Source organism: Colletes latitarsis, chromosome 14, assembly GCF_051014445.1.
Source record: "Colletes latitarsis isolate SP2378_abdomen chromosome 14, iyColLati1, whole genome shotgun sequence".
Lineage (NCBI taxonomy): Eukaryota > Metazoa > Arthropoda > Insecta > Hymenoptera > Colletidae > Colletes > Colletes latitarsis.
Genome location: NC_135147.1, coordinates 28,154,983 through 28,182,399, shown reverse-complemented (window position 1 = coordinate 28,182,399; position 27,417 = coordinate 28,154,983). Strand labels below are relative to the sequence as shown.

Genomic DNA, 27,417 nt, shown 5'->3' with positions numbered 1-27,417 from the left:
TTAAAAGGTTATTAATTATTTGAGTCATTAATTTGCTTGGTAAAATAATTATTCGATAAGAACGTTGCTCCGACCATTTGGTATTTACTTTCTGGTTTCCTTTGAAACTAACGCGTTGGTCTGAAATATAGCGAGTGAAAATAACGACGCAAACATTTTTATCGATAATTGGAGGTTACGCCGATATGGAAACCGACCGGAATGTGTTCCAACTCGACTACGATAAGTTTAAAGTTACTCCTTGCGCTTATTCTTAATATTTTGTTGCTCGCGTACAGTCGAGAGTGGCCAAGTTCGCCGAAAAGCGGTCGTCCAAATCGTAACCACCCCTCGTTAGTCTCCTTCGCTCGTGACGGACCGAGTTCCTCGTCGTTCAACCGTGAACGAAACTTTGGAGGATTTCGGGACAAAGCTTCTCCTTATCCTCTTTTCGTCGTCGCCCTTGCCACTTGTTTCGTTGCTCGTCTCGTTTACCGCAACCCCTAGGAATTAGATATTAGGCGGCGAGGACGAAGGACGCGACAGCCGGTGGGTTCGAATAGGGCGTCCGCGTTCGTGCTTCCGGCCGGAAAATTAAGACGAACCTCGCTTTGGTACACGTGGGGCTGATATTGTTTCGCTCGGCACCCTCCACGGTGGGCCAATCAAGGACCGCGTGCTTCCTGGATTCAATATCGAATTTTCCGTACGAGGAATCAAAGTTTTTCATTCCTCGTTCGGCTAACAGACGATTTTCGTCTACGACGTTTCCGATTTCCTTCGCGATTTCGTCGCGCTCGAGTCAGCCGAGTCTTGCTCGGATTTTCCAGGATTTAACAAGGATATAGAACCGGCTCGTTAGTCATTAAAGTTCGTACAAGTGTTCATTAAGAGTTAATGATGCCATTAGACGTTACCCGGGAGGCAGGATCGTTAATGGTGCGCTCGAAATACCGCGGAATAAGGCGCGTAAAGTCGTGGAAGTTAGGCGTAATCGAACAATCCTTCTTTCGAGAAAAATAACGTAGAGGGTATCTTTATTTTCCGCGGGGGAAATGAAAATTCGCCGACAGGATGGATTCTTCGCGAGATCCGGTGGACGTCATCCCGTTTTCGTTCATTTCGCCTCGTTTGACGCGTTTTGACGCGCGCCGCGTTGCCCTCGTTACTTTCTCCGTTTCCTTTTTTTATCGAAAAACCACGATTAAGCGACACGTGTCAGGACGTCGAATTCTGGCTCGCTGAAACTTTCCACCGACTTCATTGTTTTTCGTTCGTCGCCCCTCCTTCTGCTCCCGCTTGTTATTATTCGGCTTCTTGCTGGCTCGCTCTGTGTTCTTCTGCCGCCCTTCGTTTCCTGCCACGGACGCAATCTGCGTTTTTGTCCCGGGCACGAGTTATTAGAGTACGGGTTATTAATTACGCCAGGGTTAATTGGCTTCTGCGGGGCGACCACCGAAACCCACCGATCGCCCCGAACTCCGCTCGACTTCTTCTTTTCTCTTTGGCGTTTTGCCTCTTCTCTTTCGATCCTCCCTGCTCCCGTCTATCCTTTCCAACGTCGTAGCTCCGAGTCAAGAGAAACCGTGTAATTTAATTTCGAATCGCTGCGATCGTACGTCGTACGCGGCGACCCTAATTTCTATCGGATCTTATCCGACTCTGTGGGATAGCGGGGCGATCGCGTAACGAGCTTCTCCGCGGAAATGACGAATCGGTTCGAAATACGAGCATCCTTGGCGCGGGCTGGTTTATGCCGACGATTTTAATGGACCGCAGGTTCAAGGGGCGAGGCCGCAAATTTTTCCGCATGACCCGCTCCGGAACGACGACTAACGACGCTCCTGGGGACGAGGATCCTGCAAAGGGTCGGTGGTCGTTTCGTTCGCGCGAACGCAACCTCTCGCTCGGAGAGTGTACGGCTTAGCAGCGCGGCGCCTGCGGTTTCGCTACACCCTCGTTACGATCCCCGGGCTAGCCCTTGATTATTCCGGATACGCGTAAACACTGCCACCGCCGTTCCCGCTCGTCTGCTCCGCGTAACTCGTCGCGCGGAACCAGAGAAACCGTAAACCCCGTCAACATTTGGACGACCGGCGCGGCGATCCTCTGCGGAGCTCCGATATGCCCCGTTGCCGACGGAATTCCCTCGGTGACCGCAAATTCTCCCGCTCGACGTACGACGCTTCGGACAGCTTGCTTATTTTACTACAAACTATGGATTCGCCAACGAACATTTGCGCGTGTTGAACTCGTAATATTCCAACGGACGGACTGTGTAATTTAAGAAACAAGTTTCTTTTCGTTCACAGCGGGTCACCATTGCAACGTACGACTACGAGTGGGAGTAACAGTAAAGAAAATCGAACGTTTGAAACCGAGGGTCGAGAAAGTTTTCACGTGCCGGTTTCCACGGAAGCACGCTGTGTAAACACAACGATGTCAGGACCCGACGCAAAGCTTACCAACTTCTGCGACGTCTGGCTTCCGTACGACGACGCTTCTCGTATCTAATTATTACGGAACCACCGTGCCCCGTGAACGGTTGAGAGTCGCTGGTCCAGACTAAATATTTTCACAAGGACAGAGCACTTGGGATCCAGCTCCTTAAACTCGCGTCCTATCGAGCCATAAACTGGGAAAGTTCCATCGTGCCGCGTATTTATTATTCCAAAGTGGCCACCGACGGTTTAAACATAGTTCCTTTTTTTCCAGAGGAAACGGGCGTCGATGCACCGGTCGATTTATCGCGCACTTCGGAGGACCAGAGAAGGTCTCGTTACGCCGACGAAACGGTTATTGGCCGCCTTTACATCGGAGTAAAATCCGTGAACACCGCCGGAAGCGCGCGGAGTACGGTTATTCGCGCGTATAATAATGGTGCTAACGACGAGAAGCGATACGATCGCGAGAAAAATCTCGGTAAAGGCTTTCGTCGATCGTCTACTTGGACCGAGTAGCCGGAAAAACGAGAGCCACGACACGGCCTTACGATACACTCCGGATTAGACGATGACTTACGCCGAGCCACGGTAGGATTTTATATTCGCGTTCAGGGTCTTTAAACAGTGGTTGCATTCTGTTTAAAACAACGTGGCTATCGAACAGCGGTCGATTAGCTTCTCACGAGGAAAAGACGAACACGTTTCTATAAGTATCTCGTAGAAAGGGTCGAGGTTCTTTACAAACACCTGTCGTTGGCGACAGACGGGACACTCTTCACGGCTGGTTAGCGCACGCTTTATTACAGAGACACGTTGTTGCCATTTGCCGGCACTTTGAAGCGGTTCGCGCAAAATCGCGCTCGGAGCTAGGAAGGAAACCGATAACGGTAGGCCGCGAAAGCGGCGGATTAGTCGTTGATTTATGTGCGCCGATAAAGCACCGGTTGTATACTATAGACGCGCGGCATGCGCCGTTATGCGCCATGCGAATGATTTAGCGCGTTTTGCCGGGGAAAGTTAATGCATTTGGCGGGAGCGGAGTGGCACGGATCGCCAGGGAAACATACGTAACGTACGTAGGTAGGTAAATGCGCATACCGGACGTTTCGGCGGGGCTTTACGCGCTTACGTGCCGCTCGCGTGCTCGCTGATTACGCCACGCTCGATTGCCTTCCCCCCAGCCGCGATAGTTGCGATTTAATATCGACTCTAATCCCTGATACAACAGACACCAGCCAGCTACGCCGCGGGAACCTCGCGCGAGTTGGATTTAACGACCCTGCACCACCTGGCTTCTCGCGAATCTAGACACTTTTATCGCGATCAAACGGAACCGATTAGCTGCGTACGGTGCACGAAACAACCGTAAGTAGTATCCGAGGCATCGTTACACCTCAAATACCAATCGACTTTCTTACACGTCTGTACGATCTGTACGACCGGGGATTAACATTACGGTCCAATTCTTTTCTAATTTCGCCGACTCGAGCTCGAAACCTCCCGGCTTCCTATATGCATCGAGCAATTTTAAATACCTCGGTTCGACGTGCATGTTCAAAGACGCGTATCCGAGCGTTTGAATGCATCCGTTAGGCACTGTACGTTGATTCAGCGGCAAAGGATCGTGTAAGTTTACCTCTCCTCGAAAGATTTAATTGCAAAACGCGCTCGCGACTCGTCGCCAGGAAAACGGTGGAACGAAACGCAAAGGACTCGCAATCGGATTTAAGAGCAGAAAAGGAGAACGTTAAAGAATTTCAGGCTGTCACGATATGCCACCGGCGCATGGGAAGCGGAGAAGTATTACGCGCGGTATGAATCGGTGCTCCGTACGCGGGAACGAAGCGTGCGATTGTCTTCCCAAGTTCTTGCTGCTTTATTCCGCGTATGACGGAGTCTGGGCGGCGGAAAAAGAAAAAGAGACACCGAGGACCTTCAGCGGGATCAAAGGATCTCGCGTGTTGCTCGCGTGCGCGTTTCAGAATAATTTCACGATTCTTCAACGGCCACTTTCGCGTCGCGCATATCTCCAACGAACAAATGGGAGTCGAGAATTCAATGGTAAAATGCACGGACGAGCGTGATCCGCTTAAAATTGTTTTTAACGCGCAACAGCTTTTAAACGTTTCGTGCCAGGAAACTCTGTCAAACTGCGTAGAATATAGCCCGATTCTAGTATCGGTTTGGTAAATTGAATAAGTAATGGGGAATTAGCCTAGCCCGTGGAGTTTGGGCTGGTAGGCATCGGTTATTGCGATAGGGAAACCGGCCCCCGGACAGCAGTCCCCGAACAGACTGGCAGGAAATCCGGGCTATCGACGAAAGAGAAGAGACACAATCGGTTCGAGATAATCCGGACGAGGGTCCTCTGTCGATATCCAGGAGGAGGACGTCGACGTCTGGCATCGATTTGCTATCTGGCCGCTCGAAATGACGATACGTTCCATCGAGCCGCGCCGATAAACGAAACCAATTCCACTCGTGCTGTAATTAACCGTAGCTGCAGCGATACAACCCCTCGCCGGCCCTCTCGCGATCGCTGCGAGAGACCGGGAATAACTACCCCTTTTTCTTCCCATTTTCCAGCCCGGTTCACTTTTTAGTCCGGCTCCCGACGTGCTACGAACCGCGCAAACTTCTGCCTAGGGGAACGGCATTCTTTTCCCTCCGCTCATCTTTCTTCGCGGCCTTTTTCTCGTTTATCCGGCGCTCCCTGCGCGATTTTCCCTCTCCGTCGGTCTCTGTCCGACAGAAACAAAGCGGATTTTCCCAGGCGTAATAAAGAGACTCGCCCGACGCAAAAACGCCATCACCGAAGACTTTTCCCCGTTCGCGGGCTACGCGTCTCCATCTTTTCCCCACCCCCGCGGACCCGGCGTTTTTCGATCGAACGTTACCGAAAGGAACGAGAGAACTCGTCGGAATTCGATTTCGCCGCCACCCCGCGCAGTTTCTTACAGTTTTCTTCCCGTAGCTTCGAGTCGCCCCGTCTCCGTCCTTGTTTCCTTAAACGTCTCCGTCCCTCCGCGACCATACGCCGACTGCAATCTCGCGCGACTCATAATTCACAGCCGAACTCGTCCAATTGGCCGCGCTCGTCGCATTATACCCGCAGACTTAATCTAAACTTTCGCAGCGGCGCTGGTACGGTCGGTCGTAATCACGCGCGCGCAACTCCACCCCTTGGCGACGCGACGGGATTTCTGACGATAAATATCTACCCGAAGAAATTAACCCCGGATGAGACGTACGTCGAAAATGATCGCGACGACCGACCGGTCCGAGGAATCGGGGCTTGCGGACAACGGACATCCGGGACACCGACGGAAGCACAGGTTTAATAAATACTTGGCAGTCGTATCGTCCTCTAATAAACTCGAGACAACTTACGGGAACTGTATTCTCCTGCTGCTTTTTAATTACTATCATCCGGCTCGGTCTCCGTTCCATCCCACCTACCCTCTTTATAATTTTCCCGCTCCCGCTGCCTCTCTGCCGGTGCTTTTTCCACGTCGGAGACGGAACGATTCTTTGCTCGGCGACTTCCTCGCCCTCTTTTTGCCCCTCGGTGCTGCTTCCTCTGGCGACTGCGAAGGTCTTGCGAAGACTCCGGTGTCGCGCAGTGTAACGTACCTCGAGCGATCGAGCGAACGCCCGAGCATCCTAATCTCTTTGCCGGGGGCGGCTCGGACAACGAACACCGGAACGGACAAAATGTTTACTGCAATTTCGGTAGTTACTGCTATGGCCCGCCCCCGTCGACGCGGCGCGGCCAGCTAGGGCCAGAGAGACGGAGAGAGAGAATTCAATTAAGGACGCCCGATGCGTTTAACGCCCCGTAAAGCCAGACGAGAGGGCGCAAAAACCAGCGGGGCTTTCCTTCGAAACTCGCGGGATTTGCATGTGCACGGCGGAATGTTCGCGCCGCAAACGCGCGTCTATGTGTCCAACGACGGGGCTGTGTGGGTGTCTCTTTCGGTGCAACCAGCTAGCTGACTCGCACGGAGAGCGCCTCACGCGCTAAATTATTATTTTAGATTAAACTCTCGCTCGCTACAAGACACTGCTCGATATTAAAGTGATTTAATATAACGCGCACCGGGACGAAATTAGAAATTATAAACGGGGGCCAGCCGCTGTAAATAACGCGGGAATTTTACCGGGAACACGCGCGCGATTAAAGCGATCGCCTCTCGAACCTCCTCTCTGGCAGCTTTGTGGAAAATTTAACGTTCGACGTAGGGATGGATCGAGCACTCGCGAGACATAATCGGTATCAGGAACTCGTGGGGATGGATCGCGGACAAATTCGTCGTGATGTATCCGGGCAGCGACAGAGATATCCGTGGAATGGTCGAGCGTTTAATCGTAAACGAAACGGAAGATAAATTTCGAGTCACGGATCGCGACGGAGCAGATTCTCCAATTACGCGTAATGATGTAAAATCGTCGGGCGATAATGGGTCCCCGGGTTCAGAGGACGGCAGCAGCGTGACACGTGTTCTCTATTAATAGGCCCGTGCCGTTTTTACCCGGGCCAGGCACGTCGGAAGAAGAAAAACCGAGAGGACCGGAGGACGATGAAAAAGGGGAGGCGTCGGCAGACCGATGGCGCCTGTCAGGGGTAAATACGGTTTTTTAACTGGTAGCCTAAAGACAATAACAGGAACAGAGCTGTTACGTGTCCCTCGTACAAGCGATGGCCTCTCTCGATTTACCTCGACCAGGCAAGCGCCGCGAGCCGAACCGATTACTCTTCGCGACCGGTCTCACTTTTAACGCTGCTTCTCGCTTCTCGGTGCTCGCTTTCCCTGCCGTTCCGTCGATTTGCTCGACGATCGAGCCCAACCAGCCCGAGCACCGCGCGCAATTATCCCCGATGGGAGATCCTTCGCCTAAACGGGAATTTTCAAGCCGAGAGAGGACGACGCGAGGATTACGCTCGATCGTAAAAGTCTAGGATGTTTTAACGACGAATTACCCCGACCAAGCGTCTCCGTACACACACGCCGAGAGATCCGCTTAATTCGCGGATCGAAATTGCACGGATCTCGATTGAGACGCGTCGTCTAACAGAAATTGCTAACAAATAACGTTTACGAGTTCTGCAACTGCAAATACGGATTCCGAAACCCGCCAAGAAAGACTTTCAAACTCTTAATTGCTCGACGACAATTCCAAAGCGCAACTTTTTATCTCGCGAAGAATTTCCGGTCTCGACAAGCAATAACGAGAGGCGACGAGGGACTTTTAATAGTTGGACCGAGATTTATCGGAGCGTAGCGAAACACGCTAGGTGGAAAAATGAAGCCCTTCGGTGTCACGGTATCCGTGGAGTATTTCAAAGGTTTGCCGTCACGGTTCAAACTTGTACGAAAATTTGATCGCGCGGTCGGTTTTAATTGGAATTCTTTCCGCCGTCTTTCCCCTATATCTCGCGCGGTTGTAGATCATCCCGAACGGGGGGAGGAAGGTACAGAATTCGTGTATGTGGCCACAGATCGCGGCTAATAGTGCTCTTCGGGGCCGATTCTATGTCCCCGAAGATTCCAAAGATCGAGCCAAGTTTTCGTGGAACGCTTTGTCGAGCAACCGTTTCTGGCGAGGAACAAGCAACGCCAAGATTAACGGAAACGCGCGAGAACGTTTTTGTCCGTCGAGCTCACGATTCAATTCGCCGGCGCCGGATAAGGAGCTGCCTGGAATTTATCCCGCACTAAAATCCCGTTCTTCCGATATGAATCGAGCGGCCTTAGAATCGCGCGCGACTTTCTTTCTTCGAGTCGTTCTTTTCTGCCACCTGTTCCGCTATTACCCTCCTCCTAACCGAGGATTCCGGTTCCGCCGAGTCAACTTTCAACCGCGGATCGATTCTACTTCGTCCGCGATTCAGACCTAGCCCAACGAGCGTTTAACCTCGTCGGAAGGTCTCGTGAACAGCGTGAAACGTGGCCACTCGGATCGGAGAATATTTTATAAGCGAGTTGCGGAGTTTCCCAAAGATGACCGAACGAAGCAAGTACCGGGAAGTCGACGTAAGCCGTCGACGGAAGATCGAGTCGAAGATTACGAGTACGCGCTGGAAGTTGAATCAAGAATTAATGAACGCGCTCGCAGACCGGTCGAGCAAAGGCGATTTCGAGGACTTAATTTCTCAGCGAAAGAAAAGTCTTTCAAACGGAGACAGCAAGTTTCCTCGACGGGTGGTATCGAGACGATACCGTTAGCCGCGAAGCTCCAGCAGCAGATTGACACGCGACGGGCGAAAATTCGAGGAATAATCGTACTCACCGGAATGGCGACGCAGTCTTCGATCTCGGTGAGCGGTTCCTCCGAGCAGAAGGTGCCGTCGGTGAGGAACGGAGGCCGAGGGGGTGGCGGCAACCGGAACTCAGGGGGTGGGCCGGGGCATTCGGGGCACTCCGTGCTCTCCAACGTCTCCAGCTCCTCCATCCTCCACCTCAGCGTGCTGAAAACCACACGGAAAATCAACGCTCGATTAATCTTATTGACAGAACTATTAATCGGCGCGCGGAGGAACCTTTATCTTCGGCTGGCCGTCGCTTCGTAATTTATACAGGCCGAAAATAATTCGCAAACAATTCCCCGGAAACGAAGGGTCTTTAAAACCGAATTACCGTCGGACAAGACTGCTATCGGAACGCTAGAAACCGCCTACGGAAAAATACGATCAAACGTCTGTTGAAATCTCGTTACCGCGATCGGACGGGGCGCGTCGACGACCACGGGTAAACCATGGAAAAAAGAAGAGCGTCGAAACGTAGCGAACCGAAGGGACGACACAACGAGGGGTCGTCGGTCGGATAAACTAGTTAGCATCTGGGTATCGTCCAGGGAAAACGGCGAGCAGTCCGAGGAAACCAAACAGCGAAGGCGAAGGAAAGCTTGCAAAAAATGGCAGTTGACCGGGAAAGTTCGCGGCCTCCGGTTAAATTGATAACGGGGTCCGGGATTCCCGTGGCGGCCGTAGAGTGGATTTCGTCGACTAATTAAGAGATACGCGTCTGGTAGCCCGCCATTAGCTACGGAGTACGTCGCACCCTGACGCCGGTCCAACTCCCGCGAACGGGCTAAATGCGCGCTTTTTACACGCGCGAGGGTGTATCTGGCTGCCTCGTTAGCATAGGAAGCACTTTCGGGTCAAGTCGTTCCAGTCGGAGCCGACTGCCGGCACGGCCTACCTAGTCGGTATGCTAATATCAGGGACTTAATTACATTCTCATAATGAATCAGTCACGCCACCGGTTCTCGTCTGCCTCCTATCCGGGGACCTCCTGCCCCGGCACACACGATTGTATTCCCTTGATTAATTGTTTCGGCCTCTCCGAGGATGCGCGAGCATATCCTCCGAACGGAACATCCGATACCACGATCCCTGTATTTGTCATCTATAGAGAGATTTCGGTGATCGATTCCGCCCCTTGCTCCGTCGAGGCTTTCTTTGCAAACCGTTCATTGTTCGGGGTTGCCAGAGAGGTGATTACAGTAGCTCGGACAATGGATTCTGCGAGACGGACCAACCACCGTCGTCAAATTAACCCTGTTTCTTGGTTACGTAACAATGTCTTTTTGCAATCGTCCCTAAAAGCATATTAAGGGGTGAAATAAATCGGTCGTGGAATGCGAGCGTATAGTTTCCGTCCGAACGAACGGTGAAAAGTCATCGACGAACTCCCATCGCGCAAACATCTCTCTCCTCGGCATCCGGGTCGAAGCAAATTTTTTTAAAAGCAAAGTTCGAGACCGCGTTCGACCGTCGTTGACATTCGATTCCGCGGAAGTTCGGGACGAGAGATATAGCAAGTCGGAGGGAGCGGAAGCGGTCCGCGTGCACGCGCGCGAAGAAAAGAAAACGGGCGGAAAGGAGAGCGGCGTCGGTGATGAAGAGGGTATCGAGCTACTATTTTACGCTAAGCGAGCTCACGGCCGTAGAGGGGGTAGAGACGGAAAGGGAATCGGAAAAAGGGAAGAAGAGCGAGCGCCACGTAGGTGGATGAAGTCGAGGAAGGAGAGGAGGAACACGTCCGCGCTCAGTTTAATAAATGCAGCCTTCCTTCCGTTCCGTTTCTTGGCTCGGCCGATGTTCTACCTCGACGCCCGACGACGCTGGAACCCCGCGGAGCTACTCCGTTTCTTTTCCGCCCCCTTTCCCGCCCTTCCTTCGCGCTCTTCTCATTCACATGCAGAGCAGAATGCGGACGAGCAGCCAACCGAGCTCCCCGTACCGCTCATCTCGTTTCTGGCTCGGCTCCGCGCGGACCAAATCTTCAGTTCGCGTGATTTTTATTTAATTCTCCCCGATACACACACTCCATCGTCTCTTATCCGCCTCGTCGTCGTTATCCGCTTTCTTCCGCACGCCAACCTTTCCGTGCCTCGGCGCGCGTGCCTTTTTGCCGCGACGGGAACTCTCCCGTATTCCATTACCGTTTCCTCCAACGACCAAATTCTCGGCAATTCCGCGAACGTCGCGTGGAAACCAACAGTCACGAAGACGACTTTTCGCTCGACGAACAATTTCGAAACGAAATCTATCGAGAGATAGGGAACCGGAAATAAAAGGGATCCGCCGCCCCCCCAGAGCCTATCGGTGCTTTACACTCGAACAGACATCGAGACTGCGGAATATTTCCTTTTCTAACGCTCGATGGTATTAGACTTCGGCACGAGTAGAAAGGCAGATTAGTGGTCAGACGCGCCAGCAGTATTTAAGAAAATTGAGTTGTTCGGGGGATGACCTGATACTTGGCGATTGCGTACGACCCTAATAGATGCTAGAACACCTCCGACAGACTTCCGAGAAAGCGTGTAGCCTGTCGACGCGATCGGCCATTGTTTTCTAGGCCACCAGGAAGCGGCCGCACTCGTAAAGCAGTCAGACTCGGTCGGGAATTAGCCCGAGAGTTAATTGGAACCGCGTCGTACGATTTCGCGCGATAAATCTCGCGGCGGCTGCGTCTGGGAGCGTCGACATGCTCTCGTTCCTCGAAATAGTCCGCGACAACGGATTCCGGGGGCCGAACTAGAAACCGGCGCTGAAAATTCGGCCAGATCCGGAAATTAGAACTGATGCGTCGCGAACGAGGAGGACGAAAATGTCGTCTCTAATAAAATTGTGCACTCCGAAACGAGAATTCGCGAGGAAAAATCAGCTGCACGCGGAGCAACATCCGCGAAATGCGGCAAAGCCTGCGCTGCTAACTCGCCAGCGGACAATTTTCGGTTTAGTTTTGGTGCCTGTCGCGTAACCGAGGTTCGCCTAATCAGCTATTTTATGCCGCGAATCACGTCGACGGTAATGAATAATGGAAAACGCGTCGGGAAGAATCCACGTTGCAGAAAAATATAACCGTGTCCGTGGTAAACGCACCGCGCATTATGAGCCCGATATTAGTGCATTAATTAAGCGTCATTATAAACCACTGCATCGCAACGATAAGAGAATTACCTCTTCCGGAAAAATTTCAACCTCCGTACGAGTCGTTGAAAAACAAACGAATCGGAGAATGCACGGAGAAAACACGACGACGCAAATTCAACGTTCACGATCTATAGATCGAAAAAATTAAAAATTGTTAAATCACTTTAAAAAAATCATTTTTAATTACAGGGGTCAATTACAATCATTTTTGGTCATTACACATACCCCCGAAATCCTACTCAGTTTCGAGAAAAAAATTCCTTACCGAAAGTATGCTGTGTGGCTGGAAATGTTTCTATAACTTTTTAACGAAGCCTCAATCAACAAATTAGTATCCTTGATTTTCGTCTTATTTTAGCCTCTAGGATCTCCCATTGAGATTTTTCCCAGTGGTGGCCGAACACTCTGTATAATATTACGTTCCATTAGCTACTCAAATAATGGGTTAATAAATTATACCACCCGCGTGCAGGATCCCGGTACATCAATTCTTCGATATCGCGAAAGATAAGTGTTTGGGCGAAGGTAGGTGGGTGTTGATGGCGATGCACGCTGCGCGTAAAAGCGCGTGGGAGGTCGCCGCGGCGCGGAGCGGTGACTGCGTTCTCGCGCACGTGACATATCCGGTAATTTCATTACGAAAATCCAGGCGAGTCTGCGTGTTGGTGAGCTGCATGCACGCTAATATATACTCGTATTTCCAGAGCCCTGCTATATACATATACACATAGGGGGGGGCTGGAAAAATAAGAGAACTGGATGGGATGGGGGTGAGTGGTTTTCGCGAACCGCGTTGCGCGAAATTTCATAACGTCGGTGTTCTCGTCGCCGTGGCGAAATTCACGACAGCCGTCGCGTGCTATATCTTTCGAAACGAACGTCGCCGTGGCTGGTATTTTATGACCAGCTGGATTCGTTCAACATATTCGCGAAATGCGTTCGTTTGCGGAATTGCTCACCGAACGATTAAACGTCGGGCGTCTTTCTTGGAATCCCGAGGGCTCGGCGTTATCGAAATCCAACGATGAAAGCCCATCCAGCGGGAGAATAGGCTGGGAAAGTATGTCGTTGATCGACCGCGTCGACCAATGGCCGTGGCTATTCCAGTAACAATGAATTCTAAGATTAGTTGATCCGAGGAGAGGCTCCACGGAGAAAGCAGTCTCTCGTCCAAGGAGGCGTGTTTGGAGGCGCTCGGCTGAAAAATGTCCATCGACTGTGGATCTTCGCGCGACGACACCTCTCGAGAGAGGGAAAGTTTAAATTAACTCGTTTTAATCCCGCGGGAAACTCGGCCGTTCCGCGAATCGCTCTTGTCGAGTTTTGACGTTAAGTAATCGGATTAGCGCGAAACCAGCCTCGAAACGTCGCGAAAATTGCGTTAATCCAATTTCGAGGCCGTCGACGGCCGAAACGTTCGGATAATCGTTTTAAAAAAGCAAATTTTCCCGACGTCCATCGGTCGTTCCGCTTCCGAAGGATCTCGGGAAAATTGTCGGGAGGATGGGGCCTGGAGTAGATCCCTCTGGGAGGAACCGTAAGTAGACGAGATTAATTTCGAACGTCACGAGATTCTGACGCGCGATTCAACGTCAGAAACTTCGAGCATTAATTATTATCATTAAGCTCGCCGCCGCGGCGATGGTATTTCGTTTCGTCAAGGCATCTATCATCGCCGAGGAGAAGTAAACTTTCGAGTCTTCGGCGAATAACGCCGAATCAACTTTTTAAATCCTACCGGCAAGTTCGTTCGGGCCACGGGGCTTAATGAAAGAAATACACACCGTGAAACGACGTAGAATATGTCCTCGATGACGTGCATTTCCGCCTCTATTATTCTCGTTTCCAACGAATAATTGCGAATCTCCGATATTTTCGACGTCGGCCCGAGAAAGAAGACAAGGAGAAGAACGGGAGGAGGCGAGGAAACGGCGTTAATCTCGTTCGCAGTTTTCCACGGAAACAGCGACTCGGAGCGGCTTCTAGTCGCCGCGGTAATTGCGCAAATACGGTCATTAGCGAGCACTGGCCACAGAAGAGAAAAGAGACGGAACGCGCCTAACGTTCGCCGCGTCCGAAATGACGTATGAATAATTTCTTCGGTAACGACGCCGAGAGCTTTTCTCCCTGTCTCGGACCGACAATCGACCAAACGGAAAGAAACACGGAACCACGGGACGCGTTAATACGTTTCCCTCGACTTTCGACGCTTCTGATTTAACCGGCAAACTATCGAGCATCCTGTCGACGGGGGACCGACAGTTGCGTTTTCGATTTCCGTACAACGCGACCCCGTAACGACCGTCCGGTGTTGCATTATTTCAGCATTAGCCTCGCACACCGAGCCCCGTATCTCCCGGTTAAGTGATACAAACTCGACCGTTGCACGCGTTGGGGGTTATCGTTCCCGTTTCGCTACCTACGTCCAATACGCCTCGTAAAGATGATTATTGCTGTTTGCAAACAACCGCCACGGTAAACGCCATCGACCACCCCGAGTTTGTCGTTACGTCGATACGCTTACGTTTTTCCCCGTTTAATCAACGACGTTAGAAAGTTTTCACGACGGACGAAAGCGTCTTCTCTTGGCTCTGAAAACTTGGAGCGTTGGGATCGTCGTCCAACGGCATTGCATCTCTCAACGAAGACGAACGGAAAGAATTCTTAGCGTCGGATGTTAATTTACTTGCTTCGCATTACCATCCACGTAATTAATAAACCTATAAAAACAGGGGGATTCGTAAACTGCGTTGCTAGTTATATTATTCGCCCCAAAATCTATTGTTCCTACCCTCGGTAATTCTCCCTTACGTTCTGAACTGGAATATACGAGCATCGTACGATCTTCTCGCTACATTAAATATCGCGTTTCATTAAAAAGACCTCAACGTAAATTTCTAAGCCCGGCTTTTACAAATTGAGCTGCACCGCGACGGTACAGCGGAACGTAATTATGGTCGTTCCCTTGGTAGACTCGATATGCAAATGCGGTATAAAGTTAAAAAAATAATTAAACGTAGCTTTGCGTCGAACCTCGCGAAACGCGGAGGTGTTGCGCGCATCGTTGGCAAAATGCGTCCATCGAACCGGATTCTGAAGAATCGTCGATGCGCGAGGGGCATATAGAACGCAGCGAGCGTCGTTTTTAAACAGTATTTTCCTCCCACATCGTTCTCAATTTGTCCGCTTTCTCTGACCCGGCAGAGCGTCGTCCACCGGCAGTCATCAATTCCTGTCCTCGCGCGCCACGCTCGACCCACGCTAAGGGGATCCATTTTGGTCGCTTTCGAGGCATGCTGCCGGCGGTATACCATTCCCGGGGCCTCTTTTAAAGCTCGTCAACCATAGAGAATGTCTTTCTGGTTTTACTTTTGCGCTCCGATCCGTCGTGAAATTGTTTGAGGGTAGCTCGTCTGCTCCAGTTGCGGTCCAAGTGTCGTTTCGCGGAACGATTCTTTTATCCGTCCACGATGTTTCTAATCGAACGAACCAATTACTTAGAAGAAAAGAAAAAGTGGAAGGAAAGGGGCTAAAAAGGAAACAAAGAACGATAACGAAATTACGATGCCGCATTCTTCGCGAGAAACGACCGAAACGTATTCCGCGGAGCGTACACTTCGGCCGGGGACGACGATAAAGCGAGCTATGACGTTTGTTTTATGACGCAATGCTTAATACAACGTAATTCAGCTACGTCGTGCGCAGAGAGACGGTGTGCACATAGCCCCGTGGATCACGGGAACATAACTCACGCGGAAAAGACTCAAGGCGTCCTCGTCTCTATGTTAATCTTCCCTTTTTCCCTGGGCCCGGCGGCGTCGCAGCAACGCGTTCCGTCTCTTTCTTCTACCCTGTTCGCCGTGGTTATGCGAGAATCGCCGATTACCGGCTTCAACTTGTCGGACCACACCGAACCAAAGATACTCGCGCGATGTGGAACTCGAGATCAACCCCTTTCCATCGATCTTTATCATATTTTCACGTACGAATCGAGTCTTACACTAATTTTCGGACGATTTACACTTTGAGTAGCGTCGCCCTAACTGGTTCGAAAACCCTGACTTCGAACAAGGGTCTGCTTGTGCATGTTATTCGAACGGACCCTCCGTAAAGCAGAAGGGAACATTTACGCGGGACATAGTTTGGTTCCAACTTGATTTATTTACATGGGTACAGTTTAATTAAGGTTCAAAGTGCTCATTGACTAAGTCTGACTTTACACGCGTATTTTGCGAAAAGCGTCAACTTATATAACTGTTGTAGTTACAACATGGCCGCTGCGATCATAGATTCGATGGATATTGAATATCTCGAAACGCACTCGAACACCATTATTAACTTGCTGGCCGTAGTTTGCCGAGCTCTTCTCTATACGAGAAGTTCGATTCGACGAACGTTCGGTCGAGAAATTGCTCCGGTAAATGGTTCGTTAAAGGACGAAACTAATTCTGAATAAACGGTGTAAATGGCGCTCAAATGTTGTAGCTCGTAGCGGAAGTTGAGCCGAGGGGAAGACGTTAATTACAGCCCAAAGCGTGGTAGCTTCGCGAAGTGGCAAAATCTCACATCGAGGCGATGTGACGTTTATTTTATGTATTATTGGAGTTACTCTGAACCAGATTTCGTATAGTCTACTTCGAGCGCAACAGTATTAGCTACAGGTATACCGCAAGAAATATCTCGAACAATCTAAAATGCACCGTACCGTCGCTTGGAACATAAAAGTCTCGTCGTAGCGGGTGAACGTCCAAACAACCAACGAAAAACTTTCCCCCGTATGTAAATAAATCAAATAAAAACTACCGACAATGCTAGAAATTCTATTTGGTCGCCGTTGCACGAACCTTTGCCCCCCCCCCCCCTTTAGAACCAGATGCAATCGAATTCGGGATAGCAGCAAAGTCTAAAATTTGAATAGGGATTAGTACGAGCTAGTCTACGTTTAGACGCACGAAAGGTTCGCGGCGATGCTTATTAACGATCAAAATGGCTACGCGTTCCGACGAAAATTTTTCCTGCCATCTGATAACAAGGTACGCGCGTTCCGGCGCCGCCGACGCGCAATTATTTCGACCGAATTTTCGCCCGCTCCCGACTCGTTACGATTATGCATGCAGCCAGGATCGTTTCCGGCGGTATCACCGCGAGAAAATTGCTCCAACGTGCGTAAGAGACGTTATTTATAGGTAGACGCGGACGGCGGAAAGGGTGGTGGCGCGGTTACGAAACGAAGGGTCGAACGAAGGGTGCGGCTACACCCCCGTAGCTCTCGATTATTTCCGCAATAGTAGCCATAGCCGCTATCGCCGGCCAATCCACTCCACTCGCGTTCGCGTAATTTTCGTTTGATTTCGAACCGCCTGCGACTCGGTTTTAATTAAGGACACCGACGAGTATCATAATTTCGCCACTGAATGGACGCGTCACACTCTGCTCGCGACGCACGTGCTCCCAATGAACACCAATCTGCTGGCTTTCGTGGTCCAGCTTATCCGTGAATTTGAAAATACCGTTTCGGAAATATTACGACGTTCTTGAAGCAAGAAGCCACGTTGGCTGAAAGGCTGAGATATCGACGATACGTCTTGCGTTAAAAACTAATCGGTTTTTATATTCATATTCGCGAGAAGTGCCAAGCAAAACGTCCGTCGGTTATGTTAGAGAAACAAAGAGAACAGTTGCAAAGAACAGCCATCAATTTCCTGTATTCGATAACTTTCTTCCGCGGCAATAGACTTTAGACGGTAGATGCGGCCGTATCGCATCGAATCGATCACTTTTTGCAGTCGATATCAGGGATTTTCATGCGTTGTTGCTATACCTAACGAGTTCAACTTCTCTTTACAGGGATATTTGAAAAGCATAGTGCAATGGTTCTTAACATTGTACGGAAAAGTTACGTGCTTCTAACAAATAATAATAGCAATAATTTCTCTCGGAGGGAACAAAGTTTCTCGCCCTTATTGCGTTTTACTTGCGGACTTTGGTCTCTTAGCGACACCGCGTCGCACAATGGAGCGAAAAAAAAGAAGCGCCCGCGGAGGAAAAGAGCCGACAGTTCGATAGGTTGATGCAAGATATGAAATTATTTATAAGGCCAGCCAATAAGCTATCAGAAAGCTATTAAAAGTTTTCGCGATCCAGAAATAACCTCTGCGCCCGGTGATATTCCCCGGAGGGTGATCTCTTGCTCGTAACATTTTCCAAGATCCCCTGGAGCTGCGCGTCGCTACGAACGACGATGCGTGCCGTCTGACGCATTCTTTTTCCCCTTTTTATTCCTTACTGTTTTCTCCGTCGGTCCCTTTTCGACGTTACTTCGTTTTCCACCACCGAAGAAAAAGAACATTTCCGGCGTCCGCGCACACCCGAGAAGACCGTACGTTTTCTTGGTCGTCTACCCCTTCGAGGGCGCCTGCAACGACCTCTCCTACCCTCCTCGACTACGGCCAAGGGAAACCGGTATTTCTAACTCATCCTGGCAATTTTTTATCGAGCTCCTTTGTATCGGGCCGCGCGAGACTTCCGAACTTCTCCTTCGATCTTGAAAATCTTCCTCGAATTTCCGCCGCGGCTCTTTTCCAGCCAGCTTTCTATTTAATTTCTTTCAGCCCTCGCCGTGCCATTAACGCTAGTTTAATTTCGCGTTCCATGCTCGCAAGTATTTCGCGCTTCTGTTTCGTGGTACACAATTAGGTTCGCGAGTCGTCGGTTTGACGAGCGGGGACAGTGGCGTTGGCGAACGTGGGCGCGCGGCGAATAATAAAGCTCAAGGTCCGGCCGCAAATAGCGACCGGTAAAAAGAACCGTGTAAATTCGTTGGGCTTAACGATCGGTAAATCTGCGAGCATCGGGAAATACGCGGACCGCCTACGCGCCATAATTTCCCGCCTTGCGATCCGCGTGTTCGCGAGGACTCGCGTCGTAAATAAAGACGATGCAAACGACGCTCGTCGCGGAAATACGCGTTGCCTGGCGCCTGGCCGCGTTTAATTCCAGCTTTCCGTTTACGCCTCCGAACGTAAGTTCCTCTAAGGTTCCTCCGCTTTCCAAATTTACTTGCGGCTAATTAGTAAAATAACAACGAAACCCTCGAACGAACGAGAAAAAGGTAAGGAGGCCCGGACGTTCGCTACGAATCGATCAGCCCGTTCCCTCGAGAGCAACGGACTCTTCGATCGATCGCGATTATTCGCGTCGAAAGATAAATTTATAAAACGCATTTAGCACGGTCCTGGGCATGCACCGAGTGCTTCCTAAATATTTGTACTGCGACGAGTCGTCATCGATCCCCCCGACGATACAACATAGACCGTGGCGCACGGAGACAGAGAAACGATCGGGGTCAGAATGGTACAGTCGGCAATCTCGCAGGATCATCTCCCTCGGGCAACATCGATACTCTCGTCACGAGTGTCACAATTGTCGGACGCCGCGTCCGGTCCTGCAAAAGTTGAACGCTATCGAGGGGAATGGAAGGGGGTTGGATTCGAAACTGTCGCGAAACTCTCTTCCTCCACGGTGGAAACAAACTTCGCACCCTCCTCCACGGCCAGGTTATGAAGGAACGAAATTTCACGAGGGTCGTTTTCTCGCTCCCTCGTTTCGTTTTCTCGATCCCTGGGCCGGCTGATTCTCGCCTATCGCGGGGGATCGTTTAATTCGACGCTCCGCGCTTGGCGTTTCGCGTCCAAGGAACGGAATTTAGGGTCGCGCCGCTGGAAAACCTTCGACCGTTCTCGGTAACGGGAAAACCGTTCCATTCCGACGTAAGTTCACTCTATTTTCCAATATCCAAGTTTACCGGGAAAGTGGGGAATAACGGTACACCGTGCCACTTTCGAGGAAATCTGTCGTTAAACCCCGTTGGCCTCGTTACCGATATTGCCCTGCCAGAGCCCTGTATTTCGATTCTTGCGCGTCCAAAAAAATCCCAACGTCGAAAGAGTTATTTCGTTCCGAATAACGGTCGTCGACGTTGACGTTTACGTACTAATGGCCGTTGCAAAATAGGCGCGAAGAAGCAGTCGGCGATACCGTTACTCGTTACGAGAGCTCGCTAATTAATATTTTGTTCGCTGCGGTTACGGTAGCTTCGAGTGCGATTCTTCGCCACAGCCTCGACAAAATAACCAAGAAAAATAAAGCCCGATACCTTGCTTCCGACGCGTTATCGACGGTGTAAGGGTGTACCAAAAGGGAATATTACGCGTACGCGACAAGAAAGTAACGAGACATCTAAAACTACTCCGAGCCACCCTTCTCGGCACGGCGTAACCGCCCTCGTAACTTTCTTCCTCCTTCGTTTCGCCTCTGGAACACTGTTACACCCTCCCACGGTTCGCGGGGAGAACTTTTGCACGCACGTGTTCCACGTTTCTCACCGGTGCTTTATTAAACCGAGACCCTCGAGCACGGAAACGACTTCGAGGTATTCGGCGACCGGGGGCAGGTGTCAGGGGTTGCTGGATGTTGGGCGGCGAACGCACCCCTCCGCGATTCCGCTTCCAACGAGTTTACGATCGTGGATGGGGATCTCGTCGACCCGCTCGATAGCTAGAACCTCGGTTTATCGGCCGTTAACTCTTTATCTTTAGCGTGTTGCTTCTTTATTCGAATTCGAAACGAGACGTTGACAGTTTCCAAAGGGGCGTAAAGTTGTTTTATTTTGGCTCGAGATCGAAGGTAATAATTACCGAAATTAGGGCGTCGATAGTATCCGTACTAAATAGTTACGGAAGCAAGAGGACACGCCGAAGAACTTGCGTCGCCTGGAATTTGTGGGGGCGAGGAGAAAAGTCGATCCTCGTGGTCCGTGTCGTGCCTCCATCTGTCGCCACTTGCGGGGACTACCCATTGCCAAGGGCGCGACCAGAAAGACTTTTCGAGAGGACAGCGAAAGTTTCTCGCATAACTTTTTCAGTGATTACGAAAAAGTATTCGAAAGTCTAATTATCGCGCGCTGATTTGGTTTCGCGTCTCTTTGGAGCTTCTTCGCCGTTTCCGCAGGACCGCGTAAAGCGTTTTATACCGTGATGTTTACAGAGTGTAGGAAAGTTGCAGAGACGACAATAAACGAAGCAGCGTTTCGATGTTTCGTTTAATCGGATCCAGAAGTTACTCTCTCAAATAATTTCGAACGAGGTGTCACTATTTCAACTCTGCACGCATTTGGAAATGCGACACTCCGCAACAGAAGCCGACACTTTGCGTTTCATCGACTATCGAAACACTATTGCAACGAGCAAATGCATACTATCGCGGTAGTCGCCACAGATTATTTCTAATTTCATCTTCGCTCCGGTTCTTCAAACCGATCCGAAAGACGTATTGGTCGTTTCCGAAAGAGAAGCAATCGCTGGACAGTATGACGATTCCTCGTGCTCGTAATTTCGTAAATTATTCGCTACCGCTGCATTTTTACGGTCGTTAGGAATTCGTTTAATTACCGTGATGAAAATTCTCCATTACGACGGGCAATCGAGAGTAAACATCGCCGTGATTCGATCGAAATTAACCAATAGGTGAACGAACTGGCCCTCGTCGAAACGTCCGCCAGCGCCGGTAATAATTTCCGAAAGGAACGATGGAAAAGCTCCGAACGCCCACGTACAAATACAGGGTGAACCATTTATACGGAGACATTCAAATATCCCCGATATCGACCAACTCGCGAAAATACTGTCGTCGTTGGACCGAAACTCTTTCGCCTGGTGATCTTTTATTTATTAAAAGCGAGAGTTAAATCAGTGCATTTTAAAAAAGAGAGAACGACGCTCGAAAAAGTGTACAAGTTTCTTCGAACGGTTTTAATTCTGCTCCGGACAATCCCGCACGCGTATCCACGAGTAAAATATTTACGAGTTTTTCCTCGAAACGGTTCACCCCGTATATTCCCGTGTGTTAATCTCGCGACGGTTCGCGGCGAGTCGCGAATATCGATTTCCGCGGCGCGTCGGCTCTTTTCAATTCTCGTCGGAGATGCTTTATTTGTTTGCTCGCCGTGTTAAGTTCTGCCTTTCTCCGCCACCCCCGACACGCGCGGAATTCCTCCCCCGTCTCGTCTGGTCTCGCTTCTCTCTGAATTGGATCTGGTCGCAGCGGAGCTATCGCATTGCGTTAACCGCGGGAACTGCACCGGCGAGAAAAAGACTCGCGCACCGTGAGAAAGTCGTGAAACGCATCGCGAGTCCGTTAGATCCGACGATTTAATTCCGCTACCCGGCGGGTTTCGCTTTCGAGTGGGAAAATCGAGGCGAAATTCGGTATTTCGGGTCGAGCCGATGGCGTGTGCAGTTATCGCAAATCCAAAATCGATGCGGCGCGGACCGCTCAAGGTCCACTTTTACGATGGCAATCATATCCGGCGGAACAGCCGGTTTTCAGGATCGTATCGCAGATAATCCTCTTTCCGGGGGGGGCGGAAAAATCTCGCGGAACGGCGCGATGTCGAAACTGAGGAACGATATCGCGAGGCCTCCCACGTGCCGAGAGAACACGCACCGTTGGACGCAGTTTGCACGCTTCAAAGAGCCGCGTGTCCCGGCAAAACGAGCTTTCAACATCCGCGACATGGCCCATTTCCCGGTGCAATTATCGTCCCACTAACGCCCGTTTCCCCACGTACGTATTACGGGCGTGTCGCTACGTCCATCCTAGCAATCTCCAGCCCCCATCCATCCCCCATCGCGACGTCTCCGACTCAGACTCCAAATGAAATAGATGCGTACCTCAACAATTCGGGCGACACTTTGCCGGTTTGCTAGCAGCGCATTTCCTTCGAGAACGTGCTCGCCTTCCTCGTGGCCGAGACTTCTGCGCACCACCCTTATCACAGCAAACGCACAAATTTCTATCAGATTTTCCGCCCGATATATTCTGAATCACTTTTCCACGATACGCGTGTTCCTACGGTCGCGAATCACTCTTCCCGAGATCATTTGTCGGCGGACGTCGATCTCGCGGGTCACTGCTATCGAAGGATCCTGACTCGTCGTCGACGAGATCGAGCGATCGCGAGCCACGCGCCGTCAACGAGCACGATAATCCAGATTGGTTGGGTGAAACGACTCACTTTTCGTCGCACTCTCGATCATTCTTATTTCCTCGCACTACGAAAGCTCACTCAGTCGCACGAATTCGACGACCGCTCCGAATCGGATCGAAATCTCATCCCTGCACTCGCGTACCGGAAAATCTACGTTTCTCGGAGGGTCGAACGAAACGGGATCGTCCTTTGGTCGGTGTTGCACCCCCGAACTCGAAACACGCGCTTCTACGCCCACGAAAACCCAGGTGACAACGGTCGCTTGTCGGCGGCGCGCGGCACACTGTTGCTCCCTGGTTTCGTCCGATCGCTCGGAGGCTTCGCTCCGTTTCGTGCCTATCCCCCCACCACTCTCGCTCTCTATCCACTATCGCGCTCCCAGCTTCCCCCACCCTGCGGCCTATTCCCCCTCCAACGGTTCCGTTACCAACTCCCACTCCTAGCCTTGGACGGCTCTTCTTTCTTCGTGGTGCGTGGCAGACTCCTTTCACGGGAGTCCGAAAGAGCGAGCGTCGGGACGCCCAAGGCCGACGAGGACGGAGGACGGTGTCGTCCTTTTAGAGCGTGAACACGGCGACTCGATGGGAAAAAAAGAAACACCGGGTCGGAGAAGGGTGTGCGCGCATAGTCCAGGTTCCGAAGGCTACGTTGCCCTCCGCGACGAGCCTGCACCGTGGTGCCCTCCACCGTTCCGACGACGGTTTACAGGGGTGTTTCGTGTCGGCGGCCCGTGCACAATGCGTCGACGGGGTTGAATGACAGGACTCTTCGTGTCTGTGGCAATTCCGCGGGGGCTGCAACGAGACAAAGTCCTCGCGTAAAGTGACGCGCGCACCTATTGTCCGCGATAAAATTGTTTAACATTCGCCGACGAACTTGGCAACCGCGGGGGACTCGTCTCTTTTCCTTTCGACGAATTTTAAAATACGGTATATACGCACCGTTCCTCGTACGCCGTGCCGCTCGAGCAATCGATACCTTTACTACCCTTTCGCGCGATATGCTTTTTCGCAGTTCGGTCGTTTTACCGATTCCGATACCAGCCGACAGCTACGTTCACACCTTTTCCAACCAAACATTTTTACTCTATATTCTCGAGTCATTCTTTCACGTAGGATCACCCTATACGGTGGAGTTGAAGCCGAACGCATTAAAGAAACGAATCCAGGACTACTAATTAGTCTCGTGGAACAAAGACCCACTATAGGGGATAAATCAGTGGTTCTTAACCTCCTTTTTGCACGGACCCCTTTCGCCAGTCTGACGAAGATCGTCGACCATTTCTATGCAATGTTTCTCGGGACACAGTTCTCGAATATTAAACGGAGAAAATATCCTGACGAGAACGATTAAATAATGTGTCGAGTCGCGAAGGTCAGTTAAACCTCGGTTCTAGCCCATTATGTGCGATGCTAACCGAACATTCGTCTCCTTATCGTTGCAGCAAGATCGCGAACACCGCATAGCGCGAAGAGCAACGGAACTTGCGGGTGGGATGTGGGTCGCGAGTCTAGCCAGCCATGCGTTCTTTCGATCGCGAACAGCTGGCTGTTGAACGAGAGTCTCGATTCGATTACGATCGCAGGGAATCGGAGAGAGAATAAACGCAAGATTCTACGAATGGCTTAACGAACGAAACACGCTCCGTTGGATGAAAAATGAAATTACTCCGGCAGAGAATGGCTACTCGACGCGCCTCCGAACGATGCACTGTTCCCGGTCAAGATACCCTCGTCCGGAGGAACTGCATCGAGGTCAAGAACCAACCTCCACCTGTTCTGGGCTTCCGAGCCAGCGATCGGCAATTTCTCAGATCCGCCGGGTGAAGCGAACCATCGTCCATCGACTCGGACACGACCGTTTCCGCTTTTTCCGGCGGTCTGCTTCGAAGCACCGGCGAAACGCTTAACCAGCCATCGGGTCGTCTCGTTGATGCACGCATAAACGCAAAATGCAGGCGACGGTATCGCGCGTAGCTGTTATACAGCTGTAGCGACGCACTGGATGGAATTAATTAAACGCATCTTGGGCCGTCTGGCGAGGTGGGTGCGCTTACGTTGCCCGATGGGCTTTGAGGATCGGATTGCAGGCGTTCCGTGAGAGAAGGTCCCGTCGTTTGTTCCCTCCTGGCTTCCAGGCGATCTTTCCGTCGTCGCAGCCCCTTTCTCGTACCAGGCGTTGTCACTCGGGCTTCTCTGTTTCGGCCGATGGCCGGCGCGCTGCTTCCAGGCACCGGTATTTCAAGACCCAGCGGGGACTAGAGGCGGATATCCGCAAATACCGCGTACGAGTATTTAGAAATCCTTTCGTTGGGCCGTCGGATCACGAAGGGAAGCGGTCTGCGGCGCCTGGCGTCGGAAACATCAAAAGGGACCGAGCTGCTTTGCGGAACAGGTTGATGCCGAAACGGTCCATTGTGGTTATTGTATTGCTGGCGATATTGTGCTCGATCGCGGTGGACGCGTCGTCGTCGGGTAAATGGCGAAACGGTCCGGCCGGGGACGCGTGCGGTTTACAGCCACCCCTAGACCGCAGACGCCGGTGGAACGAGCCGTCGCGCAAAAAACCGACGCGCCTAGACGGAGAAAGGGCTCGCTCGGACGATCGAATCTCCCGCGCGAACCTACGACCGTGGAAATGGCCGAACGTCGGCGACAGCTTTTCTGGAACCGTTCCAGACGCGGCTTGTTTGCCAAACGCCGACCCGACAACCCGATGCACCGAATTTTCCGAGTGTTTGCTAAACATCGCGAAGGCTGCGCGCCGAGTGGATCCTCCTCGACGGGGTCCGCGTGGCGCCGGAAACGCGTTAATGCCTTCTCTGAGAAATCGCTCCGAGAAACATTGCCACGGTATCCGAAACCGCCATCGATCCAGGGAACAGAGGCGGGTCGAATCGAGTGGCCGCTGAGTAGCCGGATCGAGATCCACGCGCTGGTTAAAAGTTTTAAACGCGGGGCAAATATGGTCTGGAGACGCAAGGAGCCTTGGCCGAAGCGGTGGATTCCATCGTGTGGGAGGATTGCGCAGTCTGTTTGCGAGGGATGATGCATCGTTCGGCAAACACGGGTAATCTTCGTCGGTTTTCAGGCGTCAGAAGTTTGTTTAACCGTTCTAGAAAACACGCAAGATAGCCGGTGTATCTAGCCGTGCAAACATACCGAGGAACTTGTCGTACGTCTGGAGAGGCGAGCTTTTCGACAAAGACACGCGATAATTGCGCTGGAAATGTAAAGTTCGTTGCCCTTGGAAATCCGTTCGAAGCGTCGACGACAGCGTTCCGCGAGCAACAATTTTCCGAACGTTATCGAGCGACAAGGTACCCGGCTAAGTGCACGCACCTCCTGGACCGAGGTGACCAGTGTCCTCGATTACCACCGGCCAACCAACGATCGTGGTCGCTCGGGCCTTTTAAATAAACATGAGACGCGTCGTCGAAAGTCACGACTCTCGTCCGTGGAGTTCGACCGCTATCGGCTTGGGGATGGCGCGGGCATCGTACGAGATCGTGTAAAGACGATAACGGGGATACCGATAAGATTAAACGCCGCTGGTACAAAGAACCGTGTTGTCCGCGGGTCGCCTCGTCGTTCGAAGGATTTTCCACGACGATGTTTGATCTTCAAAGGCGGCGGATCAACGAGAAAGTTAACCACGACGATCGAGCGGAGGAAGAGGGCATTCAAATATTGTGACTCACGACTGTCCGACCTGCGCACGCGCTCCCTCGATCGCGACGATAAAATTGATATTAATGGACGTACGAGCGGGACGCTTGCGTTAATTCGTGGCAGTAATTTTCGGGACGGCCTCTTTAACCCTTTGAAAACGACGGTCACCGACGGGAATCGGTTGCCAGCTGGCAACCACAGTCCTCGAACCAAAGATTCCTATATATTTTCTAGTCGGCGCGCGTTGGTAACGCACGAACATTTAGAAGCGATGAAATTACGTTTAAAGAAAGTAAGACTATGGAAGGAATAGGGATTTAATATCTCGACAAACTTTGTTCGATGCCTCTTTTAATTAACCGACTTTCAACAGGTTATTCGCAGGTTTATCGCCAGTAAAATATCTAAACGGTAAAGCTAACGTAAAAATGTCAATAATTCGTTTTGCAAACAGGAATTTTCAAATGTTTACTTTCGAAAGCAGGACGCAAATAATTATCATAAACATCAGTTAAGTTTCAATTTACTCGTATTACATAATTGCTTGTAAAGTAAATCCGATTTGCAGTACATATATGCACCTACTGTGTGCGATAAATATTATCCGATTATTTACACACAAAAGTACCGATGGTGCGGAGTAGATAAACGTGTTTTTACATTTATTTTTAGCATTAAAATATTTTATGAATAACCTGTTGAAAATTAATAAAGTAAAAAGAATTTAATCCAAGTTTGAACACCGCGGAAAATTTGTCGCGTATCGATTTCTTTTTTCCAGTTGATCGTAAACGTATTCGACCAATATTTTTGGTTTTATTGAAAACGAGGTCC

The 27,417-nt window shown here is 51.0% G+C and overlaps 1 protein-coding gene across 5 annotated transcripts in view; it reads right to left on the bottom strand.

Annotated features, from left to right (window-relative positions):
• The window catches only part of Pxb (putative Hedgehog signaling attenuator pxb), a 219,842-nt gene that overhangs the window by 45,748 nt on the left and 146,677 nt on the right, over nt 1-27,417 (bottom strand). For 2 of the 5 annotated variants that reach the window (XM_076782453.1, XM_076782454.1), the window contains one exon: nt 8,715-8,892. In XM_076782453.1, coding sequence (XP_076638568.1) covers nt 8,715-8,876 — 162 coding nt within the window. In that variant the 5' untranslated portion in view covers nt 8,877-8,892. Of the gene's footprint in view, nt 1-8,714; nt 8,893-8,964; nt 9,000-12,824; nt 12,917-22,595; nt 23,175-27,417 lie in introns of those variants that run through there. The other 3 variants (XM_076782452.1, XM_076782451.1, XM_076782455.1) reach the window with 3 other exon arrangements.